We start from the raw sequence: 22,951 nt of genomic DNA, 5'->3' as shown, positions 1-22,951 counted from the left end.
CACGATCACATCAAGGACACAAAAAGAAGTGCTGCTCCACCCCTTGGGGAGGCTGACCCTTTCAGGGGAGTGGGAGCAAGGGGGGGTGGGGGGTGGGGAGACTCTGTGATAGGTGGCTGAGGCTGAAATCAATGTTCCTGGGACCAGCTTATGGCGAAAGAAGAGCCCAAATGTGAGCTAAAAAAAAAAAAATCTAGACCTGCCAAGACAGACTGTAACCCTCAGTCACAGGGTCATAAGCTCGGGGACCACCCCACCCCCACCCTAAGGAACTGCTGCAAAGAACATTCTGGATGCCAGTCTCCAGGGAAGCAGCCAGAGCTAATGCCAAAACCACCGCCATCCTGGACCCACACTCTGCGTCCCTGGAACCCGCCCCCTCCACCCAAGAAACTCAGCAGCTGTCCCTCCAACCCCCCGCCGTGTGCAGTGCACCCCACCTGGCCCCTGCCACCGCCCCAAGGAAGGGACATCATTTTCTTCATTCAAAGACAATTGCTCACCAAGCCATGTGCCCCCGTGGGCTGCATGGTCACCCAGAGCCACCGCCCAATGCCACCATCAGTAAGGGGCACCTTGTTACAACTTTGCACAGTGGTGCTTACTGGCCTCTCAAGACGCTGCTTCATTGCGCCTCCTAGAAGCCGCAAGGCATCAAACACTTGAAGGCCAGTAGTCCTTCCACTGAGCCTAATGGGGGATCTGGGCAGCCCACTCACTGCCGAGATTAGCCACTGCTGGGATCGCCACGAGTCCCTGAGCTGGCGGCTGCCGGTTCCCTTCACTGCAGACCAACTTGGCCCGCCGGACGCCCCCTCACAACCCTCTGGGACCCTGGCACAGCACAGGGAGGGATGTGGAGCCAGGGGGAGGGAATGCTTGGACTTCTGGACTCTCTGCCATCGCCCCATGTGGACTTCCACCCTGGGGCACAGACCAGACCCTGCCGCGGGAGAGCCGTGAGTGAATGAATGAATAAATGAATGAATGAAAGAAATGAAGCAAAGCTACAAGCCCCTTTTCAAAGGCTTCCAGACACCCAGAGCTTCCCTACTTCGAGCGAAAGCCCCATTCCCAGGCTAAGAAGAAAAGACGAGACCTGCGCCCAGCCTTAGCTGCCATGAGCCCTCACCCTGTGCTGACACAGGGCAACCCCGCCCTGGTGACACAGGACGAGGCTGTGGGAAGGGTCTCCTGCCCACGGGCATCCTGCTTTCCCTAGATCAAGAACCTCACTCTCTGCCAGCTCTGCCAACCCAAGGTCCCGCCTCCAGCTGGCACGTGGTAACAGGAATGCCCACAGCCAGCACACCTTGGTTTTAACAAGTCCCTGCCCAACCAAGCAAGGCTCCGCTGAGCATGTGGTGCACGTGGGGGGTGGGAGGGAGTTTGGGAGCTCCTCACACACAACCCCAGCCCCAGCCCACCTCAGGCCAGGCCAGGACACCTGCACCCCATGCTTCCCTTCTCCGTGCCGGAGCCAGCCCCACCTGAGCTGTCCATCCAGGGAAGGGGCGGGGCCTGCAGTCAGTTGGCCAAGTGTAGGACCCTGAGGGGAGGAGGGAGGCGGGCGCTCTTAAGGCGGGTCCGAGGTGAACTGCGCCTCCCCCGACTGCTCACCTGGAGTCTCTGAGCGGTCTCATCCCAGGAGCCAGGAGTGAACGCAGCTGCCTGTCTGCCCTGGACACAAAGGTAGGTGCCTTGATTCTTTAAGGAGAAGAAGAGAGGGAGACTCAGCACCTTTCCAGCCCTGACTCATTTAACCCTGTGTCCTCTGCTTCTCCGCTTCTGGGGCCCTGGGCTCGGGGCAAAGGCGGGGAGAAAGGGGGAAGAGGCTGTGAAGGAGAGAGATACAGTCTCAGGGCCACAGACTGCAAAGTTTAGCACTTTGAGGGAGAAAGTCTGTGTCCCGGGGTGTACAGATGACATAACCAAGGTGCAGGGAGGAGAAGGGGGTTGCAGATTTGGGAAGGGAATGGGTACGGAACCAGGCCTCCCGCCTTTCAGCCGGGCCTAAGCCCTGGGGCTGGGCCCCTCAGGCTGCTAGGGACCCAGAGGTGGGGGGCCGTAGCCTTCAGAGGTCCAAAGGTCCCTGCTGTCCCTGGGCCTGGGTGCAGGGGACGGTACAGTCAGACAGAAGCCATTCTTCCAGGATGGCGGTTGAGTGAGGGGTGAGCTAATGAGGCAAGTAGCTTTTGGGGGGACTCAGGCCCACTCTCTCCCACCCCCTCCCTTCACGGACCTGGGCCTGCAGGAGGGAGAAGAGGTTGGCAGTGACGCAGAAGAGGAAAAATGCCAAGGTAGCAGGACGCTCCTGCCTCAGGGGCCCTTGGGAACGGAGAGATTCGAGTCCAGATCTGAAGGGGGATTGGGTGGGAAGGACCTATAAATAGGGCTGAGCTGGCTGGAGACCTCTCTGGCCCCTACACACCCCCATCCTACCTCTACCAGCACCACCACCACCACCACCACACACACACACAGGCGCGCGCACACGAAGTCCTGAGCCCCAAGCACCTGACCCTCCCCCTTAGAGCAGAAACGGAAGAGCTAGGACAGTGCACTGGTCGGGGCGGAGCATCCAGTAACAGAGCCATGCGCCCAGGCCCTGCCCAGGGAGGGCCAGGGAGATTCGGGGATGCGCAAGTGAGAGGAGTCTGAAGAAGAGCCCTCCCAGGCCTCTCCCGTGGGTTCCAGAGTCCCAGGAAGGGAAGAGTTGAAAGGGGTCCTAAATCTATGGGGCAGAGTCATGGGGTATGGGAGCCTTGACCACCCAGGTTCAAGTCCCAATCCCACCCCTCGGTTCTGCGGGATGTACGACCTTGGGCGAATCCCTTAGCCTCTCTAGCCCTACAGTAAGAGTGTCCTCCTCACAGAACCATTGAGAAAAGAAAATGAGTCCATTTTAAATGTCTGTTATTATAATATCCCCATTATAGAGATGGGACAAGTGAGGTCCAGAAAGGAAGGAAAGGCTTCCTTCCCAGGGTGGCAGAAAAGTAGTTTCCAGAGCAGTTGGCAGGCATCCTAGGTCCTCAGCCTTTGGGGAGACCCAGGCCCCCAGTGTACTCCATAGAGTCGCTAAGCCCAGCCCTCTCCTCTGTGGGGCCCGGACGAGAACCCCGCCGAGGTCCTGCCCCAGCAAACCCAGGCCTCTGGGAGCGTGTGAGGAAAAAGCCGCAGCTCCGTGTCCTCAGCTGCCCCCAGGAAGGAGCTCAGAGACCAATTCCCTTCCACTGCCATTTATAGGCACACTCGGGAGCCTGGGATGCGCCACCCCCTCCAGGGCTCAGCCAAGGGGAAGTCTGGCGGAGGCCCACAGGAGCCGTGGACGAGGAGAGGGGCCTGGCTCTTCTCATTAACTACCTGTGTGACTTGGGCAAGTCACGTGCCCTCTCTGGACCGCAGGCGTCCCTCTGCGTTTGAACTCCGTGTGGCACAAGGAGTTAAGCATCCGAAGGCCCACAGCCTGGGTTTGAATCCCTGCTCTGTCACTCATCTAGGTGTGCAGCCCATGCAGATTTCTTAACCTCTCTGAGCCTCAGTATCTTCATCTGTGAAATGGGCTGGTACTACGGGTGCAATCTTTTCTAGGATTGCGAGAGGAGGGTTACCAGAGGTAAACACATAGATCAGCACTGGGCACGTGGTGAACGCTTGATAAACAGGAGCTATCCTCATTTACTCTTATGGAGCTGTTATGCCCTAGACAAGCCCTTATTTCTCAGGAGCATTTTGAGCTGTCCAACTGCTTTCCCAAGCAGCACCTCACCGGCTCCAGGTCCCTCTCGGGGAGGGTGCAGGCCAGGAATTCTCATGCCCACCTCACAGAGGAGGATGCTAAGGGTCAGATGTCACCCTAAGGAACTATTGGAGCTGGGAATCAAATCCGAATCTTCAAGCTCCAGAGTCCGTATTTATTTCAATAGCTCCAGGCTGGTCTCAACACCTTTTCTAGAACTGGGGGTCTGACTCTGAAAGGGGGTCTCACGGAAGCATCTTGGAAAAAGGAGAAGCAGAGTTGGGGGTATCGGGGATGAGCGGCGAGGCTCAGGGCAGGCAGTGATACTGTGATCGGCACGTCCCAGCTCCTTACGGCTTCCTTGGCAGCCCGAGTCCCAGAACCTCTTACCCCTTACCCAGTCCCACCTGTAGCAAAGTGCTAATGTGTGGCATTATGACTAGACAACAGGAAGGACTTTCCACAGTGAGGAAAGTGAGGAAGTGGAGACATCTCTTCCCCAGAGGAGCATGCAGGGACTGAGTATCATCTGATGTCACTCCCCAGCGCAGAACTGTTCTGTAGCTCCTCCCCCTCGTCCCTCCGAGCCCAGCCCACAGGTCTCTGCAGGGACTGACCAGCCTGCCTCCCCCACCCCATCTTCCCCTCCGTCTACCCTAGGTGCATCCTGTCCCCATGTGCTCAGTCATGCCTCCCAGTCATGCCCCTGTCTGTCAGGGCCTCTGAACACCTGCCTGGCCAGCTAGCTCCTGCTTTTCCTTCCTGCCTCCCTTTATACAGGTTCCTTCCTCCAGGAAGTCCTCCCTAACCTCCCCCCCCAGTGCCTACAGAGTACCCTCCACTTCCCCCGCTCCCTAGTGTCACTGTTTACGTGATTGCTCACCTGCTTCCTTGTCTGGGTCACACCCTGGCCCACGTGGAGTAGCAGCTAAATGCAGGGGTTCTGACAGAGGATAGCCCGGGGTCCACTCGGCTCTGACACATGTTGGCAATTTCCCCCCCCGGGGCAAGTTATTTACCTCTCTGTGTCTTCATTCCCACATCGTACTATGGTGTAATTATAATATTACTTCATAGGGTGGGTGTGAGGATTTTAAGACTTTGTGCGTAAACACCAGTAACTATGCACGCAGTAATTAGTCACTAAATACTAGCTAGCATTTCATAAATAAGGCTGGTACCTAGTAGATATTTAATAAACATCTATCAAAGTTATTTTATTTAACAATAACTTGCATAATGCTTAGTACGTGCCAGGGTATTCTAAGCATGTTACAAACATTAACTCACTTTGTAGGTAAGGAAACTGAGGCACAGAGAAGTGATCTAACCTGCCCGATGGTACACAGCTAGTAAGTGGTGGAGCCGAGATGCAAACCTGGGCAGTTGGGCTCCAGTTTCCACATCTCTCCTTGAAGGGATAAATATGCCTTTGTCTGGCGGGGAGAGGAGGCAGGGGCTTCATCTACAAAACTTACTCAACTCCCACCCCTGGCCTCTTTCAGGTCCTGGGAGCTCCTGGTTGACAGGTGACATCTCCGGGATATAAGCGAGGCTGGTCAGAAGCCGGAGGTAAACTGCCTGACGCTGCCCCCGCCATGTCACAGGTGATGTCCAGCTCCCTGCTGGCAGGAGGCCACGCAGTCCATCTGGCTCCCTGTGAGGAACCCAGGAGGGCCCTGCACCCAGCACCCAGCCCCAACCTGCCTGTGATGCCGCAGTGTCCTTACTATACCACACAAGGCTGGGGAACGCAGACACTCATGGCCCCCACGCCCTGCAAGGAGCCCCACGACAGGCTCCAGCAGGCCCCCCTGGCCGGAGCCAAGGCCAGCGGCCTCCTACCGCCCCTGGGTGAGCAGACCTCAGGCGCCCTGGATGACCTGGACTCCTATATTGATCTCTCCCTGGAGAGCCTCAACCAGATGATTCTGGAACTGGACCCCACCTTCCAGCTGCTCCCCCCAGGGCCTGGTGGCCCCTGGGCTGAGCCCACCCAGAGCGCATCCCCGAGGAGAAAGAAAGAGGAACCTGAAGGCTTGGGTAAGGACCTGGGCGCAGTGCCAGGAGGGGGGCAGGGGCAGAGTTCAGGAAGGAGGGCTTTTCTCCAGAGCAGGAGCAGGAGGCAACGTCCGGCTGGGAGATGACCTGCAGCCTTAAACAGTTTGCTTAACTTCCCTATTTTTGCTGCTATACAAAAGGGATAAAAACAAATTTCCCTCACTATCCACTTCTATTTGGCTTCTGAGTTTGGAAAGTGATGGACATCTGCTTTGTGTGATTCTTCAGATCATTTAAGTAAGCTAATATGTTTATATAAATATGCATACTTATATATATTTTGTATAATGCCATGCATTATTTATATATATACATATATTTTTTTGTACGATGCCATGCATTATAAATAAGAGCACAGTAGGCGTGGGGACCCCAGAACCGTGTTATTCTATGGTGTCCCTCCTTAGGTCCTAACCTGGGCATCTTAAAAATTTTGTGGGGTGTCTCTCTGATCCCCTGTCCCTGTGTAGGGGAGTATTACTCTGGGGAGGCCCAAGCTGGATGGAGGGAGCAGGAGGGACCCAGATTTCGGCCTGTTCCAGGTGGCAGCTCTGCTGTGTTAAGCCGTAGTGTGCAGTGAAGGCCAGACGCCGGCCTCCTGGTGGGCGGGAGGAGAGCCCCGATAGGAAGCCTTGACCAGTTTCCATGGCGTCAATTCTCCCAGCACGGCCCATTTCAGGCCGCTGACATGATGTCACTGAAGGTGACCTGGGAGAGAGATACATGGCGGCAGGCTATTGCATAGTGTTTGCACTGGGCCAGGCTGGCAGATGTAGGTAACCTCAAGAGTGTGGATCATAGTCAAAAGCAGGAAAATTACTGGGATAGGATAAATTTTGAATATGTATTAGTTTTGTTTTTAATATGTCAGTTTATTGCAATTTTTTAAAGCTTTGGTGAGGGAATTGAGAGATTCCATTCTTTTTTTTTTTAAGATTTTCTATTTATTTATGTTTAGAGAGGGAAGGGAGGGAGAAAGAGAGAAACATCAATGTGCAGTTGCTGGGGGCCATGGCCTGCAAACCAGGCATGTGACTGGGAATCGAACCTGTGACACTTTGGTTTGCAGCCTGCACTCAATCCACTGAGCTATGCCAGCCAGGGCAGTTTATTGCATTTTTATATAATTTAATGTTTAATAATGGCTGAGTTTAGCAACCAGCCTGACAAAATCCTGGGAATTTAACGATCAGCCGTCCTGAGTTGGTACAAGCCACCTCCAGCACACCACTAAATCCTCGGGGGTCTGGAAACCCCTACCTCTGGCTTCAGTTTCCCAAACCAAAAGTTTTAAGTTTACTTTGAAAATTGAGATCAAGGAGCAGCAGCCCCATTAGACAGGCTGGAAAACTGAAGCTTCCAGGGATTTAAGCAATCAGCGTGGGCCCAGGAGTGTGGGTAGGATTAAAGACAGGGTCTGTGAGAATGTCTGCTTGTTTATTGAGTGCTTACTATGTCCAGGCACTGTGCTGAGCACTTTATAGTAGAACCTTTGATCCTCCCAGTTCACCCCCACGAGGTGACTGTTTTATCCTCATTTTATGGATGAAAAGCCCGAGGTTCATGGAGTTGATTCAGGAGCCAGTCCAGCCTAATCACTGGAGTCAGGCAGACCCTACAGGAGCTGTTCACTTCACTCCTTTGTGTCTCAGACTCCCCGTCTGTAAAATATAAATGAGTTCTTACCTCAAAGGGTGTTGCAGGGATTAAAAGAAACAACACTCGGGTGTTTACCACCGGTCCTGGCGCACCGTGAGTCACTCTAAGCGGCGGCTGCTTTATTAGACCCCAGGGCTGCGTTCAGGACCGGCCCCAGCACAGGGTCAGACTCCGGGGTGAGAGCGAGCCCGGCACCCAGGTCCTCTGGCGCCGGGGCCCCTGACCTGCCTTCTGTCCCTCCCACTGAGCTCTGCCTGCCAGGCCAGTTAAAAGAACTGCCTCCCTCCCTCACCCTCGAGAGTCATCCTGCGTTTTACGGCCAGCCCCGGGCGTGCCTCTGCAGGGAAGGTGGTTGGGGCCTAATTGCCAGTGACAAGAGCGAGCCCAGGGCTTTAATGTTCCTGCCCCAAGGCAGACTTTCCCTTCCGCACACTCCAGGCCGGGGTGGGGGTGGGGAGCGTGGAGACCACTCTCTGCAGAGCATCCACCTGTGTGAGGCGGGGACATGGACAGTGGGTCCTTCCCCCAAGGGGCCGATGGGCAGAGAGGGGCCTGTGTTCTCACATGTCCTGGCCACAACCCGCCGACACGAGGACGAGTCCACCTGACTCGGGCGCTCAGAAGGCAGCCATGGTCCGAGAGGCCTGAAGAAGCTGCCTCGCTCTGTCCTAGCCCCTTGTGATGGAGTGGTGGGGGTTTTTTTTCAAGATCTATTTAATTATTTTTAGAGAGGTAAGGGAGGGAGGGGAGGGGACATCAATGTGTGCAATGTGCGGTTGCTGGGGGTCATGGCCTGCAACCCAGGCATGTGCCCTGGCTGGGAATTGAACCTGCAACACTTTGGTTCGCAGCCTGCGCTCAATCCACTGAGCTACGCCAGCCAGGGCGGAATGTTTTTTTTTTAAACCCTCTCCTCTGATCTGCACTTGGATACCTGTGATATCTGGGAGCTCACTCCTTCCAGATCCAGCCCGGCCTGGTCGGCTCCCTAGTAGGAAGTTCTGTCTGATCTCTCAGAAGAGCGAGCACCCTCCTGTCACTGCGCTGAGCTGCAGCGAGCATCTTGACCTCCCAAACCCCTCCCCTCAGACCTCCACTGCTGGTGACACAGCAAGCTCTCCCCAGCCCGTGGCAACCAACTCTGGGCGCCGGGTGAGCTGCCACGTGGCCACGGCTGTTCCCTGCAGAGGACCTCTGTGTTCCTAGTCTCCTCCTTCCAACCTTTGGGGTGTCGAAGGGAAGGCAGTCCTTAATGGTGGTGCTAGCAGATGTCCACTGTTTCTCTTCCCTCACTTGGCAAAATTAAAAATTAAACATCGGTGATCCTACGCTGATCCCTCCCCTAAATGCAGGCAGGGGCAGAAGTAGGTTCACTGTTGTTCACATGGAAAACAATACAGTACTCCATAAATAATAACACAAGAGTCAACTCTGTTCCGAGTGCGCACAGCTGTGAGCCTACCTGCGCCCCAGTGTGCAGGTCCAGAAAGACCTTGGTGCTGCCCGGCCGGGCATCTGCCCTGCGGAGGAAATAGCGAAGAGCTAGCTCCCTGCCCCTGCCTCCTGCGGACCGTCCTTCAGGTTCGGTGGTGACTGGGCAGGGCTCCCATCCCACAGGGGATGTGGCTCCTAGAGGCCAACCCCGTATTTCTTTCTCTATCCTCCCTTCCTCCTCTCCCCATCTTTGGAACAGACCCCCACACTTTATTTTCCAGCAGTTTCTGCCAGGCAAGGCTGTTTGCCAATCCCGAGTGAAAGGTGCTTAAATACGGTCTCTCCTCCCCCCACCCACGTGACCCCACCCACCCACCTGGGTGCTGGCGCCCACTTCCACTGCGCCTTGCTCAGACTCGCCCCAGGGGCCTGTAAACAGTGACTGCACCCGGTGATGGGCGGGGTTAGGGCCCCCCTCCCCCTCCCCCAGGCTAACGCACCTCGCCAACAGCAGGAAGTGACTCACAGCCGCTCCTGCACTCCCTGCTGGCTTCCTCCTCCCCCAAGCATGGCCTTGGGAGAGTTTGCACGGCCCGGTGAGGAAGTGGCCCAGAGCTTCCCCGGACCAACAGACCCTCCCCAAAGCAGCTGAACACCTTCTCAGCGCCTTCTCTCTGGTCAAGGCCTCAGGGGAAGGGTCCCCAGGAGCCCCTCCTCCAGGCAAGAGCCCCCCCCCCCCCCCCGCCACCCCAGTCAGAGCACAGGCGCAGAAGTCCGGTTCCTCTTACTCCCCCTGGCTGTGCGGCACTGGACATCTCACCTAACCTCTCTGTGCCTCGATCGCTCATCTGTTATACAGAATTAATAGTATTTCCTGCTTCTATGGAGTGATCGTGAGGGCTGAATAAATTAATGCAGGTAACATGTTTGTAACAGTGCTGGCACACAGCACTTAATAAATACCAGCCTTTATTAAAAACCGTGCAGTAAATGTTAGCTCCACCCCCTCCCCCGTTTCTCTGGGCCTCAGTGTCCTCTATAAAAGTGCTGTCTGCTGGCGCTGGCCATGAGGACCGTTGTGAAGCTTGAAAGGATTATGGGTATAAACACTATAAAGCCCTATAAAAATACAAGTTGTGCTTGCCAAACTTCCAGAAGAATCCACCCCATTCCAAGACCTCATTTCTTTCAGAGCCCACAGCACATGGTGCCAAATATTCTCCCCTTGCCGTCAGCAGTGGGACCCACGCTTGACCCAGAGCGCGTTAGCCACCTGGCCAGTGCTGCCCCCAAAAGCAGGCGGGAGAAGATGCTCCTAGGACCCCAGTGGGGGCCAGACTCCGGGCTCCGTTCATCCATGCACTTTATCCTCACCGCAAGCGTTGGTTTTACGCCCCCACTTTGCACACGAGGAAACTGAGGTTCAGGGTGGTTAGGAAAGGTCCCCGATGCCTCTGGGCCGGAAAGCGGCAAAGCCGGTTGGTCTGTCACCCATGCTGGTCTGACGACAAAGCCAGGCCCGTGCCTCCGCCTCTGGAGCAACAAGCCCGGGTCAGCCCGTCATCGCCTCTCGTCTGACGCAGCCCCGCACCCAGCTCCGTCCGGCCCAGCAGGCTCAGACAGAGGCAGCGGTGGAGAGCAGAGCCAGAAGGCCCTGCCCCAGAGCAGGCCGGGGCAGGCAGGCACTCCAGAGTCACGGCAGGCGGGGTGCACATGCCAGGGCCCAAGTAGGTGAGAGGCAGGCAGACAGGAGCTGAGGGTGCAGTTTCCTGGGGACTCTGCCTCAGTTTCCATCCTGGGAAGCCAGGGGCAGGGGTCACAGCCCTTGGTAACCCCTACTTTTCACCACCTTTGCTGGAAAAGTACTGAGGATAGTTCCTCTCCCCCAGGCCAGGAAGAGGGGTGTCCATCTCCACCCTGGGGAGAACCACAGGGCACCCCACTCCAGGGAGGAACACAGTCTGGGCACAAAAGTCCTAGGTGCTCCCAACTGGGGAATTTAACAGCTTCGGAGTGAGCCAGCAGCCGGGGCCAAGTGTGATGACTAGCCACCATGCACCAGCCACCAGTACGGCCCGCCCTGCCCTCTGGGAACTCCTGCCCTTCTCAAACTCTGCAGTGGACCCCGATCCCCAGGTTCTTGCTAAAATTGCAGGTTCTGATGCAATAGGCCTGGGGTAGAACCTGAGATTCTGCACGTCAGGCCCGCTCCCAGGTGTAGTGCGAGCGCTGCTGGGCAGGGACCACGGTAACGTTGGAATCACCTGGGGAACTAACCAAACAGCCTGAGGCCTGAGCCCACCCCAGAAATGCTGGTCTAATGGGCGCAAAGGGGAGCCTGGGCATTTGGACTTTTAAAAGCTCATTGGGTGACCCTAGGGAGCAACCAGGTCTTCACAGTAGATACAGACACAGAAACAGCTTTCTCACGCCCTGAGTAACAGAGGCGCCAGGAGAGGTGCCTGGCACACTCTGGTAAGCAGTCATTTCAGCCTGGAGGGGGGGCACAAAGGGCTTACTACTATGTGCCAATTTTAAAGAGCTGACTATGTGACAGGCACGGCGATGGGCCCCCTGCCTTCATCTCATTCCATCCTCACTGCCCCGTTTGACAGGCGTGGAAACTGAGCTTCTAGGTGACGAAGGCAGTTAGCCAGACTCTCCCAGGCAGCAAGTGGCAGAGCCCGACCTGAAACCCAGGGCTGCCTGACTCCAGGGCAAGGCCGCTCCCCACCAAGGGAAGATGTCACAAAGAGGGTGACTCTGGCACTGGGCCCTGCAGGTGGAGCTGGACACCAATCCTGACTCCAGTGAGATTCGCTGCTCTGGGTCTCAGTGGTCTGGCCTGTATAACAGAGGGGGCTCCCCCAGCATCTCCCATGTCCTGGGAACCCAGCCTCCCGGTCTCACCAACACTCTGCCTCTGTCCCCAAAGATATCAAGTACATCGAGGTGACCTCCACGAGGTCAACGTGCCACGACGGCCCCCAGCGCTGCTCCAGCCCGTCGGTCAGCCCGCCTTTCGGCTCTCCGCGCAGTGGCGGCCTCCTCCTTTCCAGAGACGTCCCCCGGGAGACCCGGAGCAGCAGCGAGAGCCTCATCTTCTCTGGGAACCAAGGCAGGGGCCACCAGCGTCCTCCACCCGCCTCTGGGGCTGCGTCCTCTCACCCCCCACCCTCTCCTAGCATCTCCATCCCCTGCGCAAGGAGCAAGGCCTCGGGCGCCCATGGCCTGGGCTCCCCGCTGAAGGCTTCCGCAGGCTTGGAGAAGAGGCCGGGGGGCCCTGGCCCTCAGCAAAGCAGCAGGGGCTCCGCGCTCTCAGCCAGCCCAGCATCTGACGTCAGCTACGTGTTTGGAAGGTAGGTCACTCCCAGGACAGCTTCTGACGTTTCCCCTACAGCGCACGCACGCACACATACACATGTGCACACACACATGCACACGCACGTGCACACGCACATGCACACACACACACACAGAGCCTAAAACTGGAGAAGCACCCTGCTCGGAGCAAAATCTGGGAATGCACCAAAAATAAAAGAGTGGCTGTCCTCCTTTATGCCACCGCAGCCGTTGGGATCTCAAGCCTTCCATTTGGAATAGGATTCAATACACAAAAATCTGGACTTACACCCACCTCTTGGGAAAAGAATTGTATTAATAAGGCCCACCTGTATCCTTTCCGGCCCTCATGCAGTCCATCTCGAGGAAGGATTTGGTTCTTGTTTTGATTTGTTTTGTTTTAAGGTGTAAATAGACTTGAGGGGCCTAGGATGAACCGTTTAGGAAAGAAGAGACTCCTTCCTCTTTGTTGCTGCAAAACCCAGCAGGAGGGAGGCAGACCCGGGCATGATTGACAACCGCCCAGCCCGGTCCCCGCAGGCCCCCCCAGTAGAGCTGCACTCACCCACCCACCCTGCACAGGAGGGCCCAACCTCAGGACTTCTATCTGCCCACACCAGTTCCAGAGCTGCCGTGTGGAGGCAGTCCCCGCAAGGAGGCTGGGGTCCCACGGCTGTGCCCGCTGGCACGGGCCTGGGAGCTCAGGGAGAGTCCGGCTGGGCGCAGAGCTGCCTCCCCTTCCCCGCGCTGGGGAACTCCCTCGGCATTAGCTCTGACATGGTCCAGTGCGGGTCCAGCCTGTGTGCAGGGTTCATGGGAGTGATGGGGCGATGGGGATGCTGGTGTGACAGCTCAGTCAGACCTGCCTTGCTGGGGAAGCAGAGGGAATCCGTCCAACCTGAGCCCTGTGGTGTGCAGAGGGGCAGCCCATTCGGCTACTTTAACCGACCAAAGACTCAACAGCGCAGGGACATTTCTGCGTCCTTCGGCACCCCTTGGGGGTCAGGCAGGCATGCCTTGTGCTCTGGGCTATAGAGAGTGGATTCTGCAGCATTTTATTTGGCCAAGGCCATAGGCACCTAGATCGCTAAACACCAGAGCCTGGTTCCCGCCCCCGAGCGCCCACCTTGGCACCCTAACACTCCGCCCGTCTGCCACTCTCTCCCCTTGCAGCAGCCAGTCCCTCCTCCGCTGCAGCCTCTCCAGCCAACAGTCATGCTCTAGGTCCTTGGAAAGCCCTGCCAGCTCTTCCTCCAGCCTCCACAACCTGGGCCCAGCGTCCCTGTGTACAAAAGCCCAGGACATCCAGGTCCCCAGCAATACCATCGCAGGCGTGGGCTGGCCCAGAGCCACCTGCTCCCCACCACTGGCCAAGGAACATGCCAGCAGCTGCCCCCCATCCATCGCCAACTCCATGGTGGACATACCCATCGTGCTGATCAACGGGTGCCCGGAACCAGGGTCTCCCCAACCCCAGGGGACCCCAGGACACCAGGACTCCATCCGATCTGGGGCTGCTTCTGCCAGCAACCCTTGTCCGGCCACCAGGAGCCACAGCCAGTCCCCGCCGGAAGCCTCTCCCGCTCCATCCCCAGAAGGCACAGGTAAGCCAACACCTCAAGCACTGCAAGCTTTGGCTGGGGGGGCCAGACAAAGCACCAGCGGGCTTCTGCAATAGTCAGTCAACGCACTGACTGAGTGCCTACTGTGTGCCAAGCACCATGCCAGGGAGTCGGGAGAGAGGAAATCAGTCTAAAAAGAGAGGCCAAAACCAAGGATAACTGTAGACTGGGATAAACACGAGGGTAAAGGAATGTTCGAAGTCGTATGGGACCACAGAGGGAGGGGTGGCCCCTTCGCTCTGGAGAACTGGCAGGACTCCGCAGGGGAAGGGGCACCTTCGCTGGGTCTGGATGCAGATCAGGCGTCCGTGGCCAGGGCAGGAGAGGAAAGGCGTCCCCAGCAGGGGAACAGCGCCCACCAGCGTGAAGGTGTGGGGAGCACAGGGCCTGTTTGGGAGATGACTGGGCTGTTGGGTGCCGGGGAGGTCGCTGAGAGTAATTCAGGGCCAGATTGTAAAGGCCTTGAACACTAAGCTGAAGGGTAGATTTTACCCTTCAGGCGACGGGAGAGCATCAGAGTGTCTCCAGCAGGGGAGCATGGGGCAGTCGACAGATCCTCTTGGCAGATGAGTGACGTACAGGGCCGGGCCTGTTTGGTTCTGTTTGGGTTCTTGTCATGAGGTGGTCCAGACAAGCCGGAGCGGAGCCTGCACCAGGGTGGTCGTGGGGGTGGGCGTGGGGGAGAGGGGACAGAGCCCAGAGACCCTCGGGCCGTGGAAGCAGCAGCCTCGATGACTAAACTCAGCTCAGGAGAGGGAGGCGGGGAGGGAGAGGGCCAGTCAGTGGGCCGTGACTCTGGAGCCAGTGGGCCGTGACTCTGACGCTGGTGGATGGACGGGCAGACAAAGGCAGACAGGGGAACGGAGCCAAGGCGCGCCAGTTCAGACAGCTAAGACCACGACACAGCAAACGCCCTCCTCCCCGGAGGCTGTGCCTGCAGGCCTCCGACAGAGCAAACCCACCCAGAGCCCAGAGCGGTAAACAACAGGCCGGGAGCAGGGCCCCTCCTCGCTCAGCCGTCTCCTTCCCAGGGCCGGCCTCTCAGCCCTCCCTGGGCCGCCAAAGGGGTATCAAGGTGACTCACAGCCTGGGGGGGGCGGTATATGGGGGGGAGGGGGGATGAAATGCCGACTCCAGCCGGCTGCTCCATCCCACTCTCGCTCGAAGCAAGAGAAATGCACAGGCCTTTGAATCTGCTCTGACCGTCTTCCTAGGACGAATCATTTGCCGATCTTAGTCCAGTTTTTGTGAGTTACTCTCCCCTGGCCACAGCACACCTTTTCAAGATGCTGAAGTTCAGAACTGCTGCTGTTGCTGTAGGGACCCGGAAAATGGGCATTTGGGCGTCCGGAGAGCACATGTACTTCATGTGGGGACAGTCCAATCCTGGTTTGGTGCTGCCTGGGATTATCACTCAAAACACCTCGGGATCTTATTAGATTCACAAAACAGTCTCACAGCAAAATTCACGGGGGCTTCACAGGCTATTGGAGCGTAAGGGGCTCTCCGAGGTTTGTTTCTGAGTTCACCCAGTCCCCCTCTGGGCTTCAGGGGCCGGACAGCGGTCCCCAGCCAGCCGGAGTCAGGAATCCCATTTCCTGACCTCCGAGCACACCCTTTCCTGCCGGGACCTGCTGTTTTCCCTTCCTTCACCTTTTCTTTCCTTTTCTTTTCCAAACTGAACAAATCCCTAAGGAACCTGCAGGATTATTAAGGAGGAGAACAGTGAGAAATCAAACAAAGGATGTATCTCAGAATCCCTCATTTATCCTTTATTCAGTGCCCAGCAGGCAGCACTAGGTTTGAGAAACAATTTCTCATTAAACTGAGATTTTTATCTATTTGGGTTTTTTTTAATCCATTACCAAGGATACAAGGGAAGACCCCTAAATACGAGGTGTGACGAACCCTGAAGTTCTTCTGTTGCGTTTTGCCCCTTTAGGCAGTTGGAGACACAGTGGGGTTAGGGTAGGAGAGGGTGGGTTGAACGGGACTGCTGGGCAGGGGGTGGGGGAGGGTCTCCCAGCTCTCCTCTGCCCAGCCTACAGGGCGCCCCCTTCTCTGTCCGTCTCCAGGTGCCGCCCGGGACGTGCAGCCCACCATGAAGTTTGTGATGGACACCTCCAAATACTGGTTCAAGCCGAGCATCACCCGAGAGCAAGGTAAGGGGACACGAGGTGCTTTGGGGGGTCGGGCCTGGGTCCCGCAGTCGGGGCCCTGGGTGGCGGCAGAGAAGGGAACGGCAAAGGGCAGGTCCCGGGAAGGGCGTGCCCTGCGTGTGGACCTCACGACCTGAGGGATGACATGAGAGCAAGGACTTCCCGGGAACAGAGGCGGCTCTGGAACACCCACTCCGTGAAGACCCTATGCAGCTGGTGGGCGGAGGGCGCCCAGGTGGGGCGGTAACCGTCTCTGACCTGAGGGTTGTTCCAGCCATCGAGCTGCTGAGGAAGGAGGGGCCCGGGACCTTCGTCGTGAGGGACAGCTCTTCCTACCGAGGCTCCTTCGGCCTCGCCCTGAAGGTGCAGGAGGCCCCCGCAGCTGCGCAGAACGCGTCAGGTATGCGCCTGTCTCGAGGCCTGTCCAGGCAACAGCAAAGGGTGGGGCCCGGTCCCAGCTCTGCTGCTGCTTGCAGGGTGACCTTGGGCCGGGCCCACCATGACCCCTGGGAGCAGCGCCCACCTCAGCCTCCCTGGCAGCTCTGCAGCCCTGGGGCTCTGTGAGAAGCTCCTTTCATAGCCAGCCTGAGCCTCAAAGCCCCTCCCCGAGTCCCCAGATTCCCTGCTTTAATCTCATGGTGGGACGAGGAGGAGGAAGGTCCCAGCCCCGCTCCAGGCTGCTCTCTTCTGAGCGCCCACCTCCCTCCAGACCGGACCCCATGTAAAAACACATGTGTGGCAGCTTATCACGTGCTTGTCCGTGGTCTCTCACATGCAACACACGGGGACAGGACGTCCACCCTGCCCCAGACACTGTGGAAGGCACCAGGGTGCCTCGCTGGGGACAGAGGTTAAACACAGGTCCCTGCAGTACGAGGTGCCCGGTCACAGCCCTTCCCTGAACCCCGGGAGTGCAGCTCTCTACAACGAACGTGAGGTGACAGGGCCACAGAGAGTTAGCAGGCGGCCCCACAGAGCAAGTAAGTGGTGGAGAGGAAACCCAAGGAAGAAAAGCCAGCGGGGATTTCTCTACCCTACACCTCTCGCCTCTGCCTCTCGGGCTACATAACAAAGTGAGCCCTGGGGTGCTGTTGGTCATCACGGAAGCCTTGCCCGTGAGCCCAGAGAGAGGAGGGAGCTGTGGGTTGGCGGAGAAGGGGGGTGGACATTGTTTGCCCTCCCAGGCAGGCTCCAGCGGAGACCATCCGGTGGAGGATCATAGGCACCTGGGAGGGGGCGGGGAGGGGGACAGAGGAAACCAGGCTGAAGAGTTGAGATTTGATCTAAACCACCCCTGAGAGGTCTTGAGACCAGGAGACCGGTCTGCTGAAGGGAGAGTTACTGGCCGCAGAGGCCTTTGAGCAGAAGTGCGGGTCCCTCCTTGGGAGGAGGCCTTAGAGACGACGGGATTCCCGCCCGCAGCCCCAGAGGCAGGAGGGGGAGGAGCGAGTTGACCTCCGGATGGACCCCGAGCGGGCTCTGGATCGCTCACCCACACCCATGCTTCTTCCCCCTTTCTCTGTCCAGGCGAGGACAGCAGTGACCTGATCCGCCACTTCCTCATCGAGTCCACCGCCAGAGGGGTGCATCTCAAAGGGGCGGATGAGGAGCCCTACTTTGGTGAGCCCCCAGGCCCCCGGGTGGGCCCGCCACCCTGGGCCAGGAGGGTGGTCTGGGAAAGGCCTTGTCACGCAAGACCGCCCGTGTCCTTGCAGGCAGCCTCTCGGCCTTCGTGTGGCAGCACTCCATCATGGCCCTGGCCCTGCCCTGCACGCTCGCCATCCCGCAGAAAGGTGGGTCTGGGCCCCTGGGGGCAGAGGCGGGGCGCGGGGTCTGCGTGTTCTCACCAGCAGGGAAGGGCTCCGAGCGGTCGCGTCTCACCTGATTTGTGGGCTATTTCGGTGCCACAGTGACAAGTGCATATTCTAGGATCCCTGAGCCTCAGTTTCCTCATCTGGGAAATGGGGGCAGCTGTCATCATGCCTACTTAGCTGACTGGTGCGAGGATTAAATGAGATAACTCGGGCGAGGCTCTTAGCACAACGCCGGGCACAGTGGACGTTTGATGAATAGCAGCCTTCTTTGAGAAGGTGAAAGGAACGTTAAATTAGTCAGTTGGTGGCGGGGGGAGGGGGGTCCTTCCAGGTCTAACATTTACTGGGGACTCCCCCATTCATTCATACCTCACTCCACCCTGTAAAGTAGATGTTGCTGTTACCCCCATTTCACAGATAAGAAAAGTAGGGTTCGGGGTGTTAAGTAACTCACCCAAAGGCACTGAGAGTCAGGCCTCGAGTCCAGAGCAGAAACTTCCCTCTAGAGTTTACAGCTGAGCCGCACCCCCAAGCACTCCCGACAGAGCGGGGGAGGGGGTCATCTCACAGGAGGAGCAGCAAGGGGGCTTCTGGGAGAGGGGAACAAGGACCAGGGGAGCCCCTGGTGGAGGGATGGCGACAGGCTCTCTACATGCGGGCCAACAGGCTTGGGTTGGTGCGGACTGGAATGAAGTGAGGGTCAGCAGCTTCTGAGAACCAGGTCACTGCAGCTGTCCCGGGGCTGGAGGAGGAAGGAAAAGAAGGAGGCATCAAAAGGCTCGAGATCTGGGCGCCGGGGAGCCCGAAGCGGCCCCGCTCGCCCGATTCCAGTAACCACACCTGGTTTCTCAGCCCAGTCATTTCCTGAAGGTGTGGGCGGAGGTGGAGATGTTCAAAGGCCTTAATGAAGCCTGTTCCTAGGAGAGGGGTCCATTCACTCCCCCCGGCCCCTCGGGGCTTGTTCCTTTACTTTGGCTCAGAACTGGGAGGTGCAGACGGAGCCTCAGACCCCTGGACAGACAGCCGGGCCTCCTGCCTGAAGAAATCTGCGGGTGAGTGATACGTGGGAGGCTCTGAGCGGGGCCGTGCCCCTGGGGGGCACCTCCCAGCCCTGCACGCACGCACGTGCACACGCATGTCCACACGTGTTTCTCATCACAGCCTTATTTCTTCATCTTTAACAAGGTGCCACATTCCTCCTCCTCCCTGTAAACCGGGAGATGAGAGGCTGCAGGCAGTGGGCCCAGGGGAGGAGGGGCTGGAGAACAGGGGCCCTGGGGAGGCTGACACCACATCCTGCACACACGGGGCACAGGCGGACATGCTGGGGTCTGTTTGGACCTGCAGTACCTGCTCTAGAGGTGACCTCTGTGTCTGCCATCTTCTTGGGGGGCCTGGGGGCTTCCACAGGCAGATGGTCCCGCCTCCTCATGTCCAGAGGCCAATCACAGATCAGCACTTGTCTGAGTGACAGCTCCTACTTTGTTCCCCTAAGTACAATGGCCCCCTCCCCACCATAGTCTTTTCTCTCTCCTCTCAGCAATGAACAGGGGCTGCAAGGGGTGGGTGGAAGTGGAGGTGGAGGCAGCACCAGCCATGGGTCTGGGCAGAAGGAAGGTTTGCCTGAATGTCCCCCCACACAGGGCAATGTTGTCCCACCCCAGAGGGCCAGGGGCCAGGGCAGTACAAAGCAATGGATGATCCCAAAGTCCTCAGGGGTCGGCTGCAAATTAGAGTCACCCACACAGTCTCAGTCCGTCTGCCTGGTGGCTCCAAGAGGAGCCCTACTGGCTTTCTGAAGAAGACAGGCCACCCTGCCCCCTGGCTCTGGCTAGAGGAAGGACCAGGGCCTGGGTGACCCTCGCCCACCCCACGGATCCTGGCAGGACCCCAGCCCAGTGTCTGCATCCCACAGGCTGCCATGCCCTCTACCTGAGTTCCGTGAGTGTGGAGACCCTGACCGGAACCTTGGCCATACGGAAGGCTATCTCGACCACCTTGGAGAGGGACGTCCTCCCCACACCCACCGTGGTCCACTTCAAAGTCACTGAGCAGGGCATCACCTTGACCGACCTCCAGAGGAAGTAAGGGACCTCCCTTACCCTGGGGCTGCAGGGCCGGGCAGGGTGAGCTGAAGGTCACGGCCAAGAGGGTGATGGACCAGTGATGAAGGTGGAATTCAGTGTCCTGGAGCCCACGGGGTCAGTGAGATGCTGAGTGACCCCAGGCAAGTCCTGTGTCTCCATTGAGCCTCACTGCAATGACCTGCCAAAGCCTCCTTTCGCTGTGACTGATAGAGGTGGAATCAGCCGGCATTCACTGGGCATCGATTAAGTCCGCACCCACTGACAGGACATCTGCCAGCCACTGGGACTCAGTGGGACGAGGCTGCTCTTCCCTGGGCTCAGGGCTTTACAGTCTAGCAAGGGCCTGGTGTTGGGCTGGAAAAGCAAGAGACGACCAAGACGTAATTCCTGTCCTCAAATAGTTAGATGACAGGGTGGGCGGGGAGGAGAAAGGGGCCAGGAAACCCAACACGGAGGACAGACACATGGCAGAAGCACCCCATGAAAGGCGGGACGTACCCGGCTGTGGGAAAGGTCCCGCTGGGCTGCAAGGGGCCCCGCTGGGAGGCTGGGAGGGCAGGGAGCTGGAGATGCTGGAGGCGCACGACCCAGGGACCAGCCCTCACTGGCTCCCTTTCTCTCCTTTCTCCTCCCAGGCTGTTTTTCCGGCGCCATTACCCCCTCACCACCCTCCGCTTCTGTGGCATGGACCCCGAGCAGCAAAGGTGAGTTCAAGCTGGGCCACAGGAAGAAGGCCATCCAGGGCCCAGCCGCCCATGAAGTTCCCTTCTGGCCCTGGGGTTGGGATCCCAGACAGGCCAGGGGCAGCAGAAGGAGGGGCAGGCGGGATGTGGTGGGGGCGGGGACAAAGCTAGGCATCCTCCACCCTGCTGGGCCAGGGCTGGAGCCGGAGTCGGAAACATGGAGCAGAGCCTCAGCCCTCCCTCCTGTCCCTTCCTTCCCACAGGTGGCAGAAGTACTGCAAGCCCTCCCGGTAAGGTCTTCCTGTCCACTCGGTCAGGCCCCATAAGAGGTCTCTCTGAGGCAGGGCCTCCCACCCAGCATGGGGAGGAAACTAAGAAAGAATGCGGGCCCATCCTGACCTTAAGAACCTGTGGTTTTGATGGGGGCGGCACAGGCCCTAACCTCAGGGAACCTTAGTCTGTAGGGAGGCTCCCAGCTGATGGCCAAGACACATCCTTGCCCTCCCCACTCTGATGGGATATACACGGGTCCTGTTGTTCCCGGGGACCCCCCCATGTCAAAATGAGGGAAACCCAGATCTTGAACCCAGGGGCCTCTCAGGCTGACACTTGCCTGGGGCAGGGGCAGGGGCAGGGAGGGGCTCTGTGGGCTGAGCTGCCCGCTCCCAGCCTGGGGCCGCCCGCGGTGCCCCTCCTCACTCAGGCTGCCCTCTCCCACCAGGATCTTCGGGTTTGTGGCCAAGAGCCAGACAGAATCACAGGAGAACGTGTGCCACCTCTTCGCCGAGTATGACACGGTCCAGCCGACCTCCAAGGTCATCGGCCTGGTGAATGCTCTGCTGCAGGACGCAGACAGGGTGTAGAGCGGAGCTCCCTGTGCGTGTCCCCGGATCTCCCAAGGGACTCGCTCAGAACTCCTCTCCGCCCCTCCACACACTGCTGCACCACGCTGACGGACCGGTGTACTGAACTGAAGGAGACCGGTACTCAGTGGAAACCTTTGAACCCCCCCTGTGACCTTCAGCAGTGACCTTCATTCAGACCCCCCTGGGCCTCAGTTTCCTCATCCAGGAAAGGAGGCCAATAGGACCCACTGTTCCTCCGAGACTTTGGTGGGCGTCTGAACACGCTCCCTGCGGTTCTGAAGCACAGCCATCTCTGAGGCCCCCACATGCAAACCGCCTCTGGGGACGCCCGGCCCCATCAGCCTGGACGCCAGAGGCCTGCGCGCCTGTTCACGGCAGACAGACAGCAGGGCTGGGTCGTTAGACCGCGGGGCCCCGGCCGGGGGCCGGCCTGGGAGCAGGTGGATGCAGGGTGGACTGACTCTCTTTCCCTCCACATCTGTTCCTTTCCGCATTTCCCCAGAGGCTTCTCAGGCAGCTGTTCCCAGGACAAAGCTGAATTCTCTGGCCTGCGTTCTTCCCGCCAGGAGGCCATGGCTGCTAGGGCAGCTCAGCCAGGGCGCACTTGTCCCCATGGTCAGAGCGGACCCAGCTGTCCTCGAGTTCTCGATATCTAATCCCCTCCACTGCAAATAAGTATCAAAGCCCCATCTTTTTTTTTTAAGTTTTTGGAAAGCCAGTGTCCCCCTATTGGTGCTACAGCAGTCCCAGTGTTGCCAGTGTGACCACATCTGGAGTGGGGACAGAGAGACCCCTCCAGAACAGACACAAGGAATGGATCTCTCTAGTTCTGCCTCAGCCCCAGTCTTTCTGAGTCCCCCGACCCCCAACACACCCACACACACAGACACACACACCCCACTCTACGGTGGTGTGGCGACAACTAGCCCTACAGCCACAGGGGGGCAGCAGAGAGTCAGGAATGCAGCCAGGCCTCCACTCCAAGAGGCTTGGGGAAGCTGGGCGGTCTTTCCCGCCCCACCCCCACCCAGCCTTCCAGAAACTGGGATAGTTTGTCTCGCAGGCCTGGGGTCCTAAGGAAGCCACACCATGAGGGTGGAAAGGGGGGCTCAGAGAAGAGGCCCACGTTTGCTCTATGAAGACAAGTACCTGCTGTCTTCTAACCAGGGGCCCAGCTAGAGCATCATTATTTTTGGCCAAAGTTGGGCCTCACAGATTATGATTTCAACCCAGGAAACCAAACCAGACTGAAGCGGCCCTGAGCTGGTGGACCGGCTGAGACCGGCCCACCCAGCCTGCGGTCTGGCACCGCTCCACCCCCAGAGACTGCAGAATGTTAGGCAAGGTTCTCAAGGTCACAGTGCCAGAGTCCTCAAGGTCACGCCCAGGGGCAAGGGGCGGGGGAAGGAGGAGCTGGCAGAGAGCCGTCCACATGCTCCTGGGTGCCTGTGTCGCTCCCATCACGGAAAATAAAGTGTCTGT

The 22,951-nt window shown here is 58.2% G+C and overlaps 1 protein-coding gene across 1 annotated transcript; it reads left to right on the top strand.

Moving 5' to 3' along the window:
• Positions 1 to 1,389: 1,389 nt before the first annotated feature.
• TNS4 (tensin 4) lies at positions 1,390 to 22,951 on the top strand. The gene is made up of 13 exons (XM_045837552.1): positions 1,390 to 1,692; positions 5,248 to 5,785; positions 11,832 to 12,255; positions 13,412 to 13,842; positions 15,936 to 16,022; positions 16,294 to 16,419; positions 17,547 to 17,639; positions 17,735 to 17,812; positions 18,814 to 18,885; positions 19,749 to 19,917; positions 20,556 to 20,624; positions 20,867 to 20,893; positions 21,325 to 22,951. Exons 2-13 carry the CDS (start codon positions 5,341 to 5,343, stop codon positions 21,464 to 21,466), a joined length of 2,163 nt encoding a protein of 720 aa, XP_045693508.1. The 5' UTR covers positions 1,390 to 1,692; positions 5,248 to 5,340; the 3' UTR covers positions 21,467 to 22,951.

Source organism: Phyllostomus hastatus, unplaced genomic scaffold, assembly GCF_019186645.2.
Source record: "Phyllostomus hastatus isolate PE091 unplaced genomic scaffold, TTU_PhHast_1.1 phas_contig_210, whole genome shotgun sequence".
Lineage (NCBI taxonomy): Eukaryota > Metazoa > Chordata > Mammalia > Chiroptera > Phyllostomidae > Phyllostomus > Phyllostomus hastatus.
This window is presented reverse-complemented; position numbering and strand designations above follow the sequence as displayed.